Below are 18,503 nucleotides of genomic sequence, written 5' to 3'. Positions count from 1 at the left end.
CTTCAAGATATCAGAAATAAAAATGTGTATGAATTGTAAAATCATTGAAACTATTCCCATTACAGACACTTCAGAAATTTATGTGGTGATGATACCCCTATGGCTAGGAGAGCTGCTGCTGGTAAGCTTGGAGAATTTGCTAAAGCTGTAGAACTGGATATACTCAAGTCAGATCTCATCCCATTGTTTACTGCTCTAGCACAGGATGAACAGGTGAATCATGTTTATTTTATTTAAAACTTTTCAGAATAAAATACATAGTTAATTATTATTTCCATGTTTATAGTAGATCTACATTTTATAAATGTGATAGCATAGTGGAGCATGGTGTCCAATGAACATATTCTTATTCTGTTAGACATTGCCACATTGTGTTTGTAACATACTAAGAAATACAGTTACATGTACCATGATGGAACCAAATCACAGACATGTATATGCGTGAAAAAGAGATATTTATCAAAATTTAGTAAATCACCTTTTGGTGATAAGAAAACTTAGAACATTTATACTAAAATGTCAAGGTACAAATGTTGTTAAACAGTTTCTAATTGTTTTATGCTGTTGTATAAAAATATAAGTACAACTGTATACAGTACGCACAGAGAGTTTGTAATCGCGAACTCTAATCACGGATTTCGGAGTGTAGCGGTGTCACACCGCGAATCACGGATTATACTCCCAATTTCCTCCAAAGATTCTCTCCCAACACCGCGTGGCTGTTAATTGGTTTATTGCCCATCGGATGTACTGAAAATTAATGACGCGTGACAACATAATCGGATTAGCCAGATTTATTACCTTTGTACATTTAATCGATCTTGATTGCACCTGTGTGCTTTAAAACACTGTATTAAAATTTCCTTTCTTTGACAGATAAAAATGTGACATTTTCATTCAAAATAAGATAATTATTCTTGTATGTATTTGCCCCATGTCATTGTCATTTGAAATAAAACATACAATCGTATAAAAATACGAATAAAACACTTATTTTGTATTTTTATTATAGTCCGGTCAGGTCATAATTTTTGTTTTTTCAACAAAGACGATTACAACAAAGACGATTTTACTACAATTAGAATCTTTTATGACCTACTCAGTGAGCAATATCCGGTTCATTAATTGTTCAATATATAAGTATCAACTGGCTTAAAACAAAATGATGTTTTTACGGTAATTTGTCCAATCTAAACCCAAGAGTTAATTTATCGGATCAACAAGTGAACTCTGTTACTTTCAATTTATTTTGCAATGTAAAATATTATGTTTCACTACTTCGGTAGATTACCGACTTGAAATAATTGAACTCAGAAAAGAAACTGTAAAGTGACAACTCTGTTGAACAAAGGGAAACGTTTTGTATGCAATGTGCCCTATATTCATAAAAACACAACACTGAGAGACATTCCCCGCCCAGACACAACACAATAATATCAACCTAATTTAATTATATGAAGAAAAAAAAATCATGTGTTGTTTATCTCTGTTATGATCTGTTATTGATCCTTTATTATTTAAAATAAAATTGGATGGGCGCAATCCGTATTTTACTGCTCGTTAAAAGTCCTTGGCGAAATAAAAAAAAGAAGTACTTCAACAATTAATACTATAGAATATTTAAATGAAATTATATCATGTTCTACAAGAAAGAAATATGTGAAAAAAATGTGGATCGGATTTTTACGATCTACACATTTCACAGAGGATCTCTACCAACGCCCAACAGGAACTGAACGACATGCATCCTGTTTTCTACCATTTATGTATATTGTTGACCGTGGACGTATAAATAATGTCCAGGTTTATGTCCTGTGTTGACTGAGAAACGTAAAATTAAAAGGCTGGTGTTCATTTATTCAGAAAAGGATTATATTTTAGATTCCGGTTAATCAATTGTAAAAGGACCTTCTAGAGCCTCAATCTTAAGGCATACAAATGTCAATCATTCCAAAGCAAATTTAAACCCCGAATGAATTTTTCCACGGTCATCCAGAAAGGTCACCTGAGTTAACTGTTACGTGATAATATTTCCCGCCAAATAAAAATCTCGTGGACAAAATTGATGTCACTATTTTTAGCATTCAATATTGTGAGCGAAGTCAAGTTCAAAGTTCAACCACGGACTGTTGATCACTGAGATGTGTATCGTCTTCCCACGGCAATTAATTTCTTTTAAAAATTTTTTAAATCACTGTCCTTTATACAACACACAAGTTTACATTCATTGTGCGTAAATGAATATTATGCAACGACGAGTTGATGCAGCTATAGAAGTATTCCTGTTGTAGCCGAAATGTAATTATTTATCCTAAAGTAATGCCAACAAATCGTAAAGAGTAAATGCCGTAGACTTATTAAGCATAACGAATGGTGAATAGTATTTTCTTTTTTACTTGCATATTCAAATTTTGAGACACGTAATTTTCTTTAAACTGCTCACTTTTATATTCAGCGTTAGTTTCCGTTTATTTTTACGCAAGTATGTCTCTTTTCGTAAATAAAATAATTTACCGATGAATTTAAACAAGGTCAAAATCAAGTATAGTTTTTGTTATAAAACTTTAATGCAATTGAAAAAATTAATAACAACATTCTGCTTTTAAATCTTTAATTTGTTTCAAGCAATTATGAAATCGTAAAATGAAAATGGCGTGGACTTATTAGCATAACAAATAGTGAATAATATTTCTTTTTTACTTGTATACAAAACTTTGAGACATGTAATTTTCCTTTAAACTGCCCACATTTATTCAGCGTTAGTCTCCGTTTATTTTTACACAAGTATATCTATTGTAAATTAAATATTAATTTACTGACCAGAAAAAAACGAGGTAAAAATCAACTATAGTTTTTTTTTAATAAAACTATTTTTAAATGTACAGTGTAATTGAACAACAACGTTTTGCTTTTAAATCTTTTATTTGTTTCAAGCAATCAGAAATATAACCTGATTATCAATAGACAGGAAATACAATTGTTTAATTACATAAGTAATCTCACATACCTTGACTGTCGCGTGCCGTTATAGATCAGAAGGATTAGGGCAATTAATTACCTGGTGTGACACCGCGTCACACCGGACTGGGAGAGATGTCGCTAATACAATAAACAAATGGTAGCGAATTTACGCGGAAGTCAGAGGGAATACTCCCAAATTTCTCCGAGAATTTAGGGAGGGATGTCTGAGTTTCCTGGTGTCACACCAAGAAAAAACTTGGTGTTCGGAGTTTGGGAAGCCTTTCGCGAAATTTGTACTGTATATATACTTGTGGATCTTAGAAGACCACAGATAAAAAAAATGGAATATCTTCATTCCTTTCAAATTTATGTGCAAATACATGAAAAAGTTAAAAATACTGGTTAGAAATGAGCATTATAGTTCAATCGAGATTGTTTTAGTCCCCCTCCATTTGCAACGGGGTCATTAAGTGTTGCCCTTGACTGTCCGTCCCATTTTCATTCTGTACTCTTAACAAGTTTGCCTCATGCAAATTTTATGAAACTTATACACAATGCTGAGAACAAAAATTTGCAGACAGAGTTTGAATTTGGGCAGTGAGTTACTTTAATATGGTTATAGAGTAACTTGGAAAATTGCATCCACACACTAACTGAAGTTTTTCTCATACATATTTTATGAAACTCATACAAATTTTATGAAACTTATACACAATGCTGAGAACAAAAATTTGCAGACAGAGTTTGAATTTGGGCAGTGAGTTACTTTAATATGGTTATAGAGTAACTTGGAAAATTGCATCCACACACTAACTGAAGTTTTTCTCATACATATTTTATGAAACTCATACACAATGCTAAGAACCAAAATTCGCAGACATAGTTCGAATTTGGGTTGTGAGTCATTTACCGTTCTAGAGTTATGCCCCTTTTTAACTTGGAAAAAAGGCAAAGCTTGAGCGGGACCATTCGTGTCCTCAGACACATTCTTCTTTTATTTTTTTTTATTTTTTATTTGTGAAAGTAATATTGAATTGCCATGGCAATCCTATTGTAATATCTATAAAATTGATTAGGCACTGCTTAGAGATTTGGTAGTTAAACTATTGTTAATAGTTCTAAGCATATTCAACTAATGTTTGATGTTACAGGACTCTGTGAGACTATTGGCCGTAGAAGCTTGTGTCAGTATAGCATCTTTATTACAAGCAGAAGATACAGAACAGTTTGTTATGCCCACTCTTAGACAGGCTGCAGAGGATAAATCATGGAGAGTCAGATATATGGTAGCAGATAAATTCACCGAGGTACATACATACCAAATTTAGTTCAAATATGAAAATGTTGTATGTTTTGCACAATGATTTAGTGGTAAGAACAAAGATTGGTTCCATCAGAGTTGGAATAATAAATCTTATTATCACACCTCAGGGTAAATTAGTGACAATTAGATTGGTTTAATGCTGTTACATGGTAATCCCCTATGGATCTGTAGGGGCTCAGTAGATTTCATAGGGATATCATGAGGTCACATCTACTATTATGGTTAATGTATTTCATTGTTTATTTTTAACATTTAAACAAAACTTGGAAGGAAAAGTCTCCTGTGGGATAAATTTTTTATACAGTTCATTACTGACCCCCTTACAGATACCAATGATTTTTAACAGCTCATATCAGCTTTGAATTTAACCATGGGTTAGAAAAATTATGGATGATAAATCCTGTTACTGAGAGACCTGTTTATCCAGTGTATGTCTTTAAGTTGAGTCATGAATATTACTCTATTTACATCTTAATATAAAAATGTCAGAAAATATTAATGAATGAAAGTAAAAGATCAGATTTAAAAAAAAAACATATGCCTACCCTACGCTGTAGTAGAATCAAAAATGGGTATTCAGGTGGCAGTAACTATACTTGTCTCTACGTTATAATATATCCTGTTGAGATTACTGCAGTAAAATAAGTAACATACCAAAACTGAATCTTTTAACATTAATTTTATCCCTACATTTTTATTTGGTTGGGAAACATCATTAATGATAATTCTATTGTAAGAATTGAAAATTTTGATTTTAATATGTAATTTCAGCTACAAAAGGCTGTTGGTCCAGAAATCACAAAGACAGACTTAGTGCCAGCTTTCCAGGGTTTACTGAAGGATTGTGAGGCAGAGGTTAGAGCTGCATCTTCTCATAAGGTCAAAGGTAAAAATGTTTAATTAAAAATTAATAAAAAAAAACTCTTTAATTTTTACTTTTAGTTGTAAGTTGTATTTCACTGCTTATGAAAATAAAATTTATGGAATATTGATATAAATTATTGAAATGAAAAAGAAGTTTGTAAAAAAAATTAATGATTTCCCAGTGACTTGAAAACTATATTTCTTAAATTCTGTATTTTCTCTCTTCTATTGGCATACACCAATAATTGTTGCCCAGACCCCAAATAAAAATTGCATCAATTTGAATCCTTGTATTAGTTACCTGTATTCTGTAAATATTGGTACGAAGTAATGCTAGTATTTACAGTTAAATATCTTTTTTGTTGGGTGTGTGAAGATAATTTCAGAAATATCTGAACTTTGAACCCTATATAGACTGCCTTTAAATAGAAGTTTAAACTTCATAACTTTTTTTTTGTAGAATTTTGTTCCAACCTGTCTCCTGATATCAGAGAATCTGTGATTATGACAAACATTTTACCTTGTGTCAAAGATCTAGTGTCCGATGCCAACCAACATGTCAAGTCAGCATTAGCCTCAGTGATCATGGGGCTGTCCCCAATTCTAGGAAAGGACAAGTAAGTAGTGATTTTGACTAAAACATTTAACCTGATAAAACCCTGAGTGTGTTCTATAAAATGTCTTAAAATAACTCTAACCATATTGCAGACTAGAACTCGTCACATATAAAATTATACTCATATGGTAAACTTTAATGCATTTTAACCATTTTGTGCATGTATACTGAATTATTATTTATTTGAATTCTGGTTATATAATTACAAATGTCACATCCTGAATTTTAGATATACACCATTTGAAAGCCACATTTAAAATAGGGCTTAAATAATCACAATTCTCAAAATTATGGCATGATAAATAAAAAAAAGTTCTGACTTTTACAGCAAGAATGCATTCTTAAGACTAGGTTTTCAAGAATTCATGGAATTCTTATCATAAACAAGTAGTGAGTTATATTTATATTGCTGTTGTAATTGGGAAATATTATTTATTCACAGCACAATAGAACATTTATTGCCATTGTTCCTGACACAGTTGAAAGATGAATGTCCTGAAGTTCGATTAAATATCATCTCAAACTTGGACTGTGTAAATGAGGTAGGATAACAGAATATGTTGACAAATTAGTGATACTCTGTTTTATTCATAATTGTCAAATTAAATGTATTAATAATATTTTAAGGGGAAATAAGCATGCTAATATTTTTCAGTTTCCATTTTTTTTTTATCATTTAAAATGCTTAAACTTTAATGCATTGTTTCCAAGAATGACCACTTAAAATATAAATGAAACATTGTATCTTACTTTTACAAAGAAATCTACTAGAATCATTATTAATGTTATACTGATGTATTTAAAAATTCAATGTGATTTAATTTTTTTTCTATTTGAATTGTCTCCCCTGTATTCATTGACAGAGAGTAAAAATGGCTGTGTGTGTGATCTCATGTTTATTTTCTCAATATCTTAGTCTGAATTAAAATGAAAAGCATTTTGTATATTTTTTTTTAGTAATTTGTCTATTTGAACCATCTCTTTTTGACAGATACGGGTATTGTTTCTTTTCCCAGGTCATTGGTATCAAACAGTTATCCCAGAGTTTATTGCCAGCCATTGTAGAACTAGCAGAAGATACCAAATGGAGAGTTAGATTAGCTATCATTGAATACATGCCATTGCTAGCTGGACAGTTGGTAAGTATCATCTTTCATGTAGTCTGAATAAGATATAATAACAAGTTAAAGCAGGTAACAGGATATTTGTCTTTTTGAAAGAAAAAAAAACTTTGAGACTGTTTAACAAATAAATAAAAACAAAAGCTGACATAAACAAGTCCGAGATATCATATTTAAATGTGATATATGAAGTAACTTACAATGGATATATATTATGAAAATAAATAATCCAATGTTTTAATGTTGTATAAATACTATTAAAGAAGTATAAGATTGTAATAGAAATGAGTATTTGATGTTCCTTCTGGAACAGAACTGAAGTTCTTTTGAATTTCATTTTCAAGATTTTTGTGTGTATATTTTATTAAGTCTCCCAAACGAAGTTTGGGAAGACTTATTGTTTTTGCTCAGTTCTTATTATTATTATTATTCTTCTTCTTCTTCTTCTTCCGCCGCTTTTAAATTTGAACTTGTCCGCACCCGTTCTCCAAAACCGCTTGTCAGATTAACTTAGGGTTTCACAATATGTTAGACTAACATGTCTAGTGGTGCAATCAGGGTTTTGTTTGTGCAATGGGGTTTATAAAGGGGTACTTTGAGGGGCAAAAAGAAAAGAGGGTTTTACTATAGAACCCTATGGGATTTTATTTTAAAAAATTTTCAAATGATTATAAATTGAAAACCGTTTGTGATAGACACAATCTTTTTAATTGAAAATGTTCTAAATGATAAAGCCCATTAAATGAAATACAGGGTTAGTCCCCAGGGGTCACCCCCACCCCCTGCCATTTAAAAAAGTTCTAATATCTTGTAAGTGGTCAAGATCCCCACCCCTAAACCATATATATTTTGGTTTGTCATGCTAAGATGGTTTGAATGATATACAGGGTTAGTCCCCAGGGGTCATCCCGACCCCCTGCCATTTGAGAAAGTTCTAATATCTTGTAAATGGTCGAGATTCCCACCCCTAAACCATATATATTCTGGTTTGTCATGATAAAGCACACCAAATGTAATACAGGGTTAGTCCCCAGGGGTCACCCCCACCCCATGCCATTTAAAAAAGTTCTAATATCTTGTAAGTGGTCAAGATCCCCACCCCTAAACCATATATATTTTGGTTTGTCATGCTAAGATGGTTTGAATGATATACAGGGTTAGTCCCCAGGGGTCATCCCGACCCCCTGCCATTTGAGAAAGTTCTAATATCTTGTAAATGGTCGAGATCCCCACCCCTAAACCATATATATTCTGGTTTGTCATGATAAAGCACACCAAATGTAATACAGGGTTAGTCCCCAGGGGTCACCCCCACCCCATGCCATTTAAAAAAGTTCTAATATCTTGTAAGTGGTCAAGATCCCCACCCCTAAACCATATATATTCTGGTTTGTCATGCTAAGATGGTTTGAATGATATACAGGGTTAGTCCCCAGGGGTCATCCCGACCCCCTGCCATTTGAGAAAGTTCTAATATCTTGTAAATGGTCGAGATCCCCACCCCTAAACCATATATATTCTGGTTTCTCATGATAAAGCACATCAAATGAAATACAGTGTGAGTCCCCAGGGGTCACCCCCACCCCATGCCATTTAAAAAAGTTCTAATATCTTGTAAGTGGTCAAGATCCCCACCCCTAAACCATATATATTCTGGTTTGTCATGCGAAGATGGTTTGAATGATATACAGGCTTAGTCCCCAGGGTTCATCCCGACCCCCTGCCATTTGAGAAAGTTCTAATATCTTGTAAATGGTCGAGATCCCCACCCCTAAACCATATATATTCTGGTTTGTCATGATAAAGCACATCAAATGAAATACAGGGTTAGTCTCCATGGGTCACCCCCACCCCCTGCCATTTAAGAAAGTTCTAATATCTTGTAAGTGGTCAAGATCCCCACCCCTAAACCATATATATTCTGGATTGTCATGATAAAGCACATCAATTGTAATACAGGGTTAGTCCCCAGGGGTCACCCCCACCCAATGCCATTTAAAAAAGTTCTAATATCTTGTAAGTGGTCAAGATCCCCACCCCTAAACCATATATATTCTAGTTTGTCATGCTAAGATGGTTTGAATGATATACAGGGTTAGTCCCCAGGGGTCATCCCGACCCCCTGCCATTTGAGAAAGTTCTAATATCTTGTAAATGGTCGAGATCCCCATCCCTAAACCATATATATTCTGGTTTCTCATGATAAAGCACATCAAATGAAATACAGGGTTAGTCCCCAGGGGTCACCCCCACCCCATGCCATTTAAAAAAGTTCTAATATCTTGTAAGTGGTCAAGATCCCCACCCCTAAACCATATATATTCTAGTTTGTCATGCGAAGATGGTTTGAATGATATATGGGGTTAGTCCCCAGGGGTCATCCCAACCCCCCTGCCATTTGAGAAAGTTCTAATATCTTGTAAATGGTCGAGATCCCCACCCCTAAACCATATATATTCTGGTTTGTCATGATAAAGCACATCAAATGAAATACAGGGTTAGTCCCCAGGGGTCACCCCCACCCCCTGCCATTTGAGAAAGTTCTAATATCTTGTAAATGGTCGAGATCCCCACCCCTAAACCATATATATTCTGGTTTGTCATGCAAAGATGATTTGAATGATATACAGGGTTAGTCCCCAGGCATCACTAATGCATATAACTTTGGACCAAACCAATTTTCATTGGACTTTGCCCAATTTCAGGCGACCATGGGAATTACGAATTATGGGAGCTTCGTTTGGGAGACTTCGTAACAGCATCCTGTTACAATCATTTCTTGTTTAATATTTTAGTTGTTCATCTATACAGTTTAGTAAATATTATTTCTTATGATATCATTTAAAAACTATATGATAAAATTAATGACACTTTTCTGAACTTTTTCAGGGAGTAGAATTTTTTGATGAGAAATTAAATTCACTTTGTATGACGTGGCTGGTTGACCATGGTATGTATATATTATCTGTAATTAAACTGAAAGTTAATGTTGTAAAATTATTAGGATTTCTGCTTCTGTTAATTGATGGAAAGTTTCTGTACTAAAAGATTTTTCAGTCTTATTGAAGTATATTTATTTAAAATGTAAGTTTTCAAATTGTTATAATCTTGAACACTGCACCAACATAATACTTTCTCATATACCATATTGTCTCCTCTGAAACATTTACTATACAGTAGATTTTATGAAAAAAGGAGGTTATACAAGGTGTTTGTCATGTCCCTAGCCTAGTTGTACAGGGAACTTTTAAATTGGTTTTTTCTTGTTTTCCTTAATAGATTATTTTGGTTAGAGTTAACATAATGTGTCCCATGTAGGGTAATATGTCTTCCTTGTGAGTAAGCATCTTAAAAATACAATTTAATGTGTCAGTCTAATACAATGTACAACATAAACATTTATTGCCCTGAATATGCATGTAATACTTGCCCTTGGATGTTAAGTTAGCATCAATCAGGCAGTTATATAAGCAATATATTGTCAATGATATGCAATTTATCAATTAATTTGTATGTCAATACAATAGTCTTAGAATGAATAAGAGATATACACTGACTTGGGACTGACTTTTTACTAATGATTATAGATTATCTATGGTTCTGAAAATGAGAGGGAGTTTCTCAGATAAATTTTATCAAAGGAAAATAACCCTGAGATAAGATGTAGCTGCAAACTTTCAGTTTGAGTTTGAGAGACCATAGATAATCTATTTATTGCTGTTTTATAGGCAACTTTAATGACCTTGGGCTCATGACAAGTTTAATTGTACTGAGAAAAACCCATCTCAGTCGAGTAGCGTGAGATGGAAAATTATCGTACAGAAGATCTAAGATTAAGCAAATGGCTATAAAGTAGTCTTACATGGATGTTTTGATACTCTGAATTAATAAGTTGATATACAACAACATAATTGATAGCATATAATTATTTTCATATCAAAGTTTAATTAATTTGATGATTTTTCAGTTTTTGCAATCAGAGATGCAGCTACATTAAATTTAAAGAAACTGGTAGAAAAATTTGGAGTAGACTGGGCACAACAAACAGTTATACCAAAAGTATTACAGATGTCACATGATCAGAATTACTTACACAGGATGACATGTCTTTTCTGTATAAATGTAAGTCAATTTGTCACATGACTTTGCACATGGAATGATTTCTTGTCTTTTCTATCAAAATGTTTATCGGAAATAAAGGAATTATTAGGTTAAAGTCAATGAGATAAGTCAAGATAAAAGGATAAACATAGGTCACTATTCTGTTTGTCCATGTTCTTTGTAAGCACAACTTCTTCCAACTGGCTGAATGAATATTGATAAAACCTTTGTACAGTTTTAAATAACTACGTCAGGATGTGCATAAAGGAATATAATATGATATAGTCTTACATGTTTAAGGGGAGATAATCAAATTTACTTACATTAAAATTCCAATATGTGGTCATAGTATTGCAGGAAGGGGGTATACTTTTGTTAGTTGACTCAAGTTTGAATTTGCCTTGCCTTCTTTTTAGATTTGACTCGCCATCATATAACAAAATAATATATATGTACATGTCATACCATCATCATTGCTTTTAGAATTTTGTTGACAAAGTTATTTATTTATATCTATAAATAACTAATTATCTAATGCTAGAGTCAGGATTTTCAATTAGTGCAAAGATTCGTATGAGTCACACTTGACAACTTTAGCAGTCAAAATAAAAGTAAAGGTTTTGGAGGACACAAAACATGGATATTCAATTGTCTTATTTTTATAATTTAGTTACTGGCAGAAGCTGTAGGACCAGAAATGACAGTTAAACTTATGTTACCCACCATCCTTGGAATGGCAGGTGATAATGTCGCCAATGTTAGATTTAATGTTGCCAAAACTCTACAGAGATTAGGTCCCATCTTTGAGCAGTCGTAAGTATTCTATGAAATATAGTTTGTCATAGTCAGTGACAGTATCTTTTATTAGATAATTAAATTTGTCACAGCAGATAAACAATTATTATGCTGTCAGCAAATTACAGCTAACCTGCATCTTTAAAAGAAAAATTGATTTGATTTGAGTGTGTATGTAAAGAACAGGATCTTTGGTTACTGTGCTTGCAGCTGTTTGATGTGTTTTTATAACACACCCATACTTGTTTTGTTTACCCTTGTACAGCAGAAGAAAATATTGTTTTAAGACAGTATTTGCTCATGCCAAAGTCAATAAATTTTAATTGATATTCTGAAACAATTAAATTTCAATGTTAAATTGTACAAGGATTTTGTTTTGTTTTCTATAGACTTGTACAACAGCAAGTGAAGCCAGCATTAGACAAATTGAAAGCCGATGCAGATATTGATGTACAGTACTATGCTGTAGAAGCTTTAGAAGGTGGGTATACTAGTACTATAGGTCAAATGTGTGCCCCTCTTTTCCATTGTGAATATTTGAACAAAATAGTATTGAGTGAAACTTAGCTAATGTTATGCTTCTCAACCCTTAAAGCTTTAAAGAAGAAATAATCTGAAGTTTTAGGTGAAATCTTGTAAGGTTTATTTATTTTTATTTATTTTTAAGTTCATTTTAAGCATTCTATATAAGATCAAGGAAAAGTAAATAGGGGATTCGTTGATTTTAAGTAAGATGAAACATACAACTTGGACATGTTGGACTAAATCAATAAAGTAAATCATAAACTTAAGTATAATTGGATAAAAATTCTTAACAAAAAGTGCACATGTATATAAATTTGGAATGCGTTTCTGGATTAATCTATCAGGAACGCTCCAACCCAAAAATTTGTGAAAGCCAATGATGTTTAGATACATGAATACTTGAGAAGCTATATGAAGAGAAGGGACCTTCAAAGAAAAGCCATCAACCTTAAATTAACTTTAAGAGTTGGAATAATTAGTATCTTTATAATGAAACAAGTGTATATCTATTGTAAAAATATTCAAATAATTATACATTCAGAAAATAAAAGAGATAAATCCATTAGCTTTCATTAGTTTTAGTTAAAGTTCAATATGCTGATGTTGTACATAAAAATCTGACATCCTCAATTTACTGTTGCTTGACGATAAAAGAAGTTTTATCTTGATGAAAAAGCTGCACAATATCTTGACATCCTCAATTTACTGTTACTTGACGATAAAAGAAGTTTTATCTTGATGAAAAAGCTGCACAATATCTTGACATCCTCAATTTACTGTTACTTGACGATAAAAGAAGTTTTATCTTGATGAAAAAGCTGCACAATATCTTGATTGCCTTTGTTTTATTTTCTGTCTACAAACCTCCCTCAACCCTTTATGATTAGTTATTGACATGACATTGTTTATATACCACATTATTAACAGCTGAAGTGCGACATTCTTTATCATTATCGCTCATTTTAAAATGTCACTTTAGAATATTGTCAAATAGAAGTCTGCTTTTGCAGTTTCTTTTTGTCTTCAATTTTCTTTGAAATACTTTTGTTGTATCTCCAAATCTTGTTTAGGTCAGATTATGTCCGAAAAATCTTTATTGTGGTAAATATGTAATTTCTAGCTTTTATCTTGATTTAAATCTACAGAAAGGAATAGTGCCGAAGAGTTTGATTCATATGATTCAAGCTGAATTTGATACTTCAATAACTTGATATATTCATCCTTATCAAAGCTTGATTAAAAAACAAAATCAGATTCATAGAAACTCATTTTAAATATAGGACTTGCAAAATTTATATATATGTCTATGTTATTGATGAAAATGTGAATTTGAAAGATTCAAGTAAAAGTGATTTCTATTAGACAATTTATCCCAAAACAGTATAACTGATTTCCCATTTTTGGGTCCTGTTTCATTCTCAGTCCATTGTAAAGCCTAATTGGTAAGTGTTCATCTGTAAAACATTACTGGATAACTAGATAAATACCATTCTTGTTGTTTAATATTTATCATCTGATTGTCAATGAGTTTACAAAAACACCACTAAAACAATGTTAGTTTGACATTTTTCCCCCCGAAATTTATTTTTTGTAAATTTTTGAATTTTCCTCATTTCAAAATTTTTGCACCTTCTGTAATTGCAGAATATGTTATAAATTGATCAAATCTTAGCAGAATGTTATGCGATAACGAATGAGTTCATTGTCTAAAGTTAACCAGTATCTGATTGATGGAATGTAAATCCCAGTTTATTTTTCTCACTACCCGAGACTTATTCATGTCAAGGGGATAATCTACTAACCTCACTGTAGCTAGTTTTACACCTCTACATAAACCTAAGTAGTAAATGTCATTCTTAATGTATGGTTTAGAGAACATAGTTCACATAGCATTTTAATCCTGTTCATGTCACTGTTACTATCATTGTACAAGCTTAAATTATCAAAAGCTAAATGTTTGAAATAAATAATTGAACTGAATGTATGTTTTTTTTCAAATTTGTACTTTTGTTGCTGATTTTGTAAATAATAGTCCAGATTACACTGATATTAAGAATGTGAACAGGATTTTACAGTCTCGAACTGCACTTCAATTGTTCCTAAGGAAAATATTCACATAAATTTTATTTCACAAAAATTGTCATATTCTGTGTAATGATTTATAAACAGTAAATGGGAATCCCCAAAATTATTGGATAGCCAACTGCAGCAATCACGTATAGAAGTGACTATAGTAGTCTTCAAACAACAACAAAAAATGTCATGTGATGACATCGTGGTAACCATGTCGATTTTAAAGGGATTTTAGCATTTCCTTGGGAACAACTGAGGCACAATTGATCATATATATTAACTGAACTGCATGCTTCAGATTTCTGTTGCACGAGTAAGGCTATATTCTATTTTGAATAAAATTCAAATTCCCAATTTCATAATTAATTTGCTATGTATGAAGCAGAAAAAAAAGAAGTAATTTTATATTATTTTTGCTTCAATAGGAAAAAAATATAAGAACAAAATATTTAAAATTTATCAGAAATTTATCAGTAAGATTGTCAATATCAAATTGATCAAAAAAAAATTAGAAATTGCGATTTCTTTTTTAAATCAAATCAAATCAATTTTGTTGTCATTAAGCATTTACAGTATGTTTGTCGCAATATAAGTAAAATTATCTATACTTTTATTCTGTAGGCTTTCAATGGAATTGAATGGATGTGCTATTGATCCAATCCAAAATGCATAGAAACAAATTTATTAGTGTGCTCTTTTTTATCTTAATTTAATTTATTAGTGAGCTAGAATTTTTTTTTTTATCAGTTCAAAATGTATTAATCATTTGAAGGAATGTGAAACTCAAAGAATTGAAAACAAATCAAATTTGCATAAATCTACTAGACAGTTTTGAAAAATGAATAAATGAAGAATATTAAATTGCTTTGATATATATTCATAGTCTGTATGACAGTATTTCTCGAAATAGTGCTCAGTTGAATTTTAAAAGTATTGAGTACATATGATCAGTTTGAATAATTATTGAGCTATAATATAAGCAAGTATCAAAAATAATAAAATACTTTTAGTTTGAAATCATTTTTCTGGGAAATTTATAGGGAGTAAAATTCATCATTTTCTCAGACCCACTTCCAACCTTGAATAAAAATAACTAATAATCTTTGGTTTAAAAAAAAAGATGTATTTAAACAGTTTAAACAATATAGATTGACTTCCAACCCTTTATATAATTAGTTATCCTTGAATATTGTTAAGAAAAAATTATCCTAATGGAAAGTTAATGAACATGTTATCAAATAGGCCAAATTCTATGAACATGTCATCAAATAGGCCAAATTCAATGAATATGTCATCAAATAGGCCAAATTCAATGAACATGTCATCAAATAGGCCAAATTCAATGCACTCTAGCTTTACTAAACCATGCCGTCTTTTAATTTATTAAGGTGTTTGTTTATATAAACGAGTACTGCTTTTTACAGATCCTTGCATGCTGGTTGCCTATGGTTTATAAGGTTTGAATGATGCTTTCTTTGCAGTAGTAATAACTCTGGTGTTTGCTGATAATGTGATCATTGATCCTGAGTCATCTCATTGTGATGGCTTAAAATAGTATCCCACAAAACTCTAAACTTTTCACCCTTCTTTCTACTTCTTCTGGATCTGTATAGGGACGTCTGTTCTCTTGATCTTCAGTATAAATTTTTTTCCATAAAGTTGTTGTTCTCAAATGCGACATTTATCTGGGGTCTATAGGTGAAGATATCTTTAGACCTTTCATCTATAAAAATTGACTCAATACTCGAATTACAAAATGCGTGCACGAAAACACCAAATACAGTGTTTTTATTGGTTGATTTTTGTCGAGCCTGCGACTTTTGTCGCAGAAAGCTCGACATAGGGATAGCGATCCGGCGGCGGCGTTAGCTAACTTCTTAAAAGCTTTATATTTTAGAAGATGGAAGACCTGGATGCTCCATACTTTGTATATGGATGCCTCATGTTACGAAGTTTCCGTCAGTCACATGTCCAATGTCCTTGACCTCATTTTCATGGTTCAGTGACTACTTGAAAAAAAAGTTCAGATTTTTTGTAATGTTAAATTCTCTCTTATTATAAGTAATAGGATAACTATATTTGGTATGTGCGTACCTTGCAAGGTCCTCATGCCCGTCAGACAGTTTTCACTTGACCTCGACCTCATTTCATGGATCAGTGAACAAGGTTAAGTTTTCGTGGTCAAGTCCATATCTCAGATACTATAAGCAATAGGTCTAGTATATTCGGTGTATGGAAGGACTGTAAGGTGTACATGTCCAACTGGCAGGTGTCATCTGACCTTGACCTCATTTTCATGGTTCAGTGGTTATAGTTAAGTTTTTATACGACCGCAAAAAAATTTTTGTGGTCGTATATTGGTATGATGTCGGCGTCGTCGTCGTCGTCGTCGTCCGGCGTCGTCGTCCGAATACACATTAGTTTTCGCACTCTAACTTTAGTTTAAGTGAATGGATCTCAATGAAATTTTACCATAAGGTTCAATACCACAAAAGGAAGGTGGGGATTGATTTTGGGGGTTATGGTACTAACAGTTAAGGAATTAGGGGCCAAAAGGGGCCAAAAATAAGCATTTTTGTAACTTCCAGACATAACTTGTGTGTAAGTGTATGGATCTCTCTGACATTGTACCACAAGGTTCCATATCACAAAGGGAATGCTGGGATTGATTTTGGGGGTAATTGCCTCCAAATTTTAGGAATTAGGGGCCAAAAAGGGGCAAAAAACAAGCATTTTTCTAGTTTCATGACAATAACTTGTTTGTAAGTGTATGGATCTTTCTGAAATTGTACTACAAGGTTCCATACCACAAAGGGAAGGCTGGGATTGATTTTGGGGGTTTTCCCTCAAAATTTTAGTAATTAGGGGCCATAAAAGGGCAAAAAAAACATGCATTTTTCTAGTTTCAGGACAATAACTTGTGTGTAAGTGTATGGATCATTATGAAATTGTACTGCAAGGTTCCATATCACAAAGGGAAAGCTGGAATTGAGTTTGGGGGTAATTGCCCTAAACGTTTAGGAATTTGGGGCCAAAAAAGGGGCCAAAAAACAAGCATTTTTCTAGTTTCCAGACAATAACTTGTGTTCAAGTGTATGAATCTCTCTGAAATTGTACTGCAAGGTACCATACCACAAAGGGAAAGCTGGGATTGAGTTTGGGGGTGATGAATCATAAGGGGGTTCAAAAAATTGGGGGGGGGGATTTTTTTTTTCCTTTTTTTTCTTTAACATTTTCCATTTTAAATTGGTATATTTCTGATTTATATATAAAAGCAAATAATAATGATATGGTTTGAATAGGCATACATGTGAACCTCCCGACGGGAGTACAATAATCCCGTTTTCAGGGGTCTCCTCCCGACCTCCCGTTGAAGAGGAAAAAATCCTGTGTATGAAATTTTTCATGAATGAAAAATTTCTGCCCAACATATCATCTCAGGCATCTGGTGTAACTGACATTACCTGAAGTTATATTTTACCTGTAAATCAATTAACATGCATAATTATATGGCTTCACTTGTCAGCTTGGGTGTCAAACATACTGGTAATCAACGATTTTTACCTCAGGCTAATTGCCGTTGTGTAACAAAAACTGTGTATTTATTGGGTTACTTCCCTTGATTTATCCTGTTTTAAGTTACTTTCCTTTTAATAATGAAAATTTTTAAAAGAATATAAATAAAATATAAATTGAACAAATAATCATAAAAGGATGGATATTAAATGATTTTAAATGTCTTAGGACAAATAAAAAAATAATAATTTGAAAATTATTTGAGGATTCTATACTTCCTTTCAAGGCTTAAATTGAAATTTATATAATAACTATGACCCTAATTTTACAGATAGAATGATTTTCTGAGTTTGCAAATAAAAACTATTTGCAAGAGAAAAAAAAAAAAAAATAAAAACTATTTGCAGATAGCTAAACAAATGTTCTGGTTGCAATGATTGTTTTATAGAATATGAAGTAAAAAATTTAAAGAACATACTGAAAAAAAAACAATGTTAGATTGAACATGTAGAATATAAAGATGGAGAAACTTTATAAGTACAAGGGTACTATAAACATAATAAATTGGATGGAAAGTTGAAGAAAGCACACTTTAAAAGACCATTTT

The 18,503-nt window shown here is 32.2% G+C and overlaps 2 protein-coding genes across 10 annotated transcripts in view; both read left to right on the top strand.

Moving 5' to 3' along the window:
- Positions 1-18,296, top strand: part of LOC127700513 (uncharacterized) — a 235,518-nt gene extending 217,222 nt beyond the window's left edge. For all 6 annotated transcript variants that reach the window (XM_052204029.1, XM_052204036.1, XM_052204033.1 and 3 more), the window contains one exon: positions 16,859-18,296. The gene's annotated coding sequence lies outside the window, so the exon portion shown is untranslated. The remainder of the gene's footprint in view (positions 1-16,858) is intronic.
- The window catches only part of LOC127700517 (serine/threonine-protein phosphatase 2A 65 kDa regulatory subunit A alpha isoform-like), a 32,982-nt gene that overhangs the window by 6,197 nt on the left and 8,282 nt on the right, over positions 1-18,503 (top strand). Inside the window, exons 6-17 of one of the 4 annotated variants that reach the window (XM_052204044.1) lie at positions 66-213; positions 4,113-4,268; positions 5,057-5,171; positions 5,610-5,766; positions 6,208-6,307; positions 6,782-6,904; positions 9,776-9,836; positions 10,854-11,008; positions 11,658-11,800; positions 12,172-12,263; positions 13,730-13,749; positions 15,805-15,837. In XM_052204044.1, the coding sequence (XP_052060004.1) occupies positions 66-213; positions 4,113-4,268; positions 5,057-5,171; positions 5,610-5,766; positions 6,208-6,307; positions 6,782-6,904; positions 9,776-9,836; positions 10,854-11,008; positions 11,658-11,800; positions 12,172-12,263; positions 13,730-13,746 (1,267 nt within the window). In that variant the 3' untranslated portion in view covers positions 13,747-13,749; positions 15,805-15,837. The remainder of the gene's footprint in view (positions 1-65; positions 214-4,112; positions 4,269-5,056; positions 5,172-5,609; positions 5,767-6,207; positions 6,308-6,781; positions 6,905-9,775; positions 9,837-10,853; positions 11,009-11,657; positions 11,801-12,171; positions 12,264-13,729; positions 13,750-15,804; positions 15,838-18,503) is intronic. The other 3 variants (XM_052204041.1, XM_052204042.1, XM_052204043.1) reach the window with 3 other exon arrangements.

The sequence above is a fragment of the Mytilus californianus genome, unplaced genomic scaffold (assembly GCF_021869535.1).
Source record: "Mytilus californianus isolate M0D057914Y unplaced genomic scaffold, xbMytCali1.0.p SCAF_5, whole genome shotgun sequence".
NCBI lineage: Eukaryota > Metazoa > Mollusca > Bivalvia > Mytilida > Mytilidae > Mytilus > Mytilus californianus.
The sequence above is the reverse complement of the archived record's forward strand: the minus strand, read 5'-3'. Positions and strand labels throughout refer to the sequence as shown.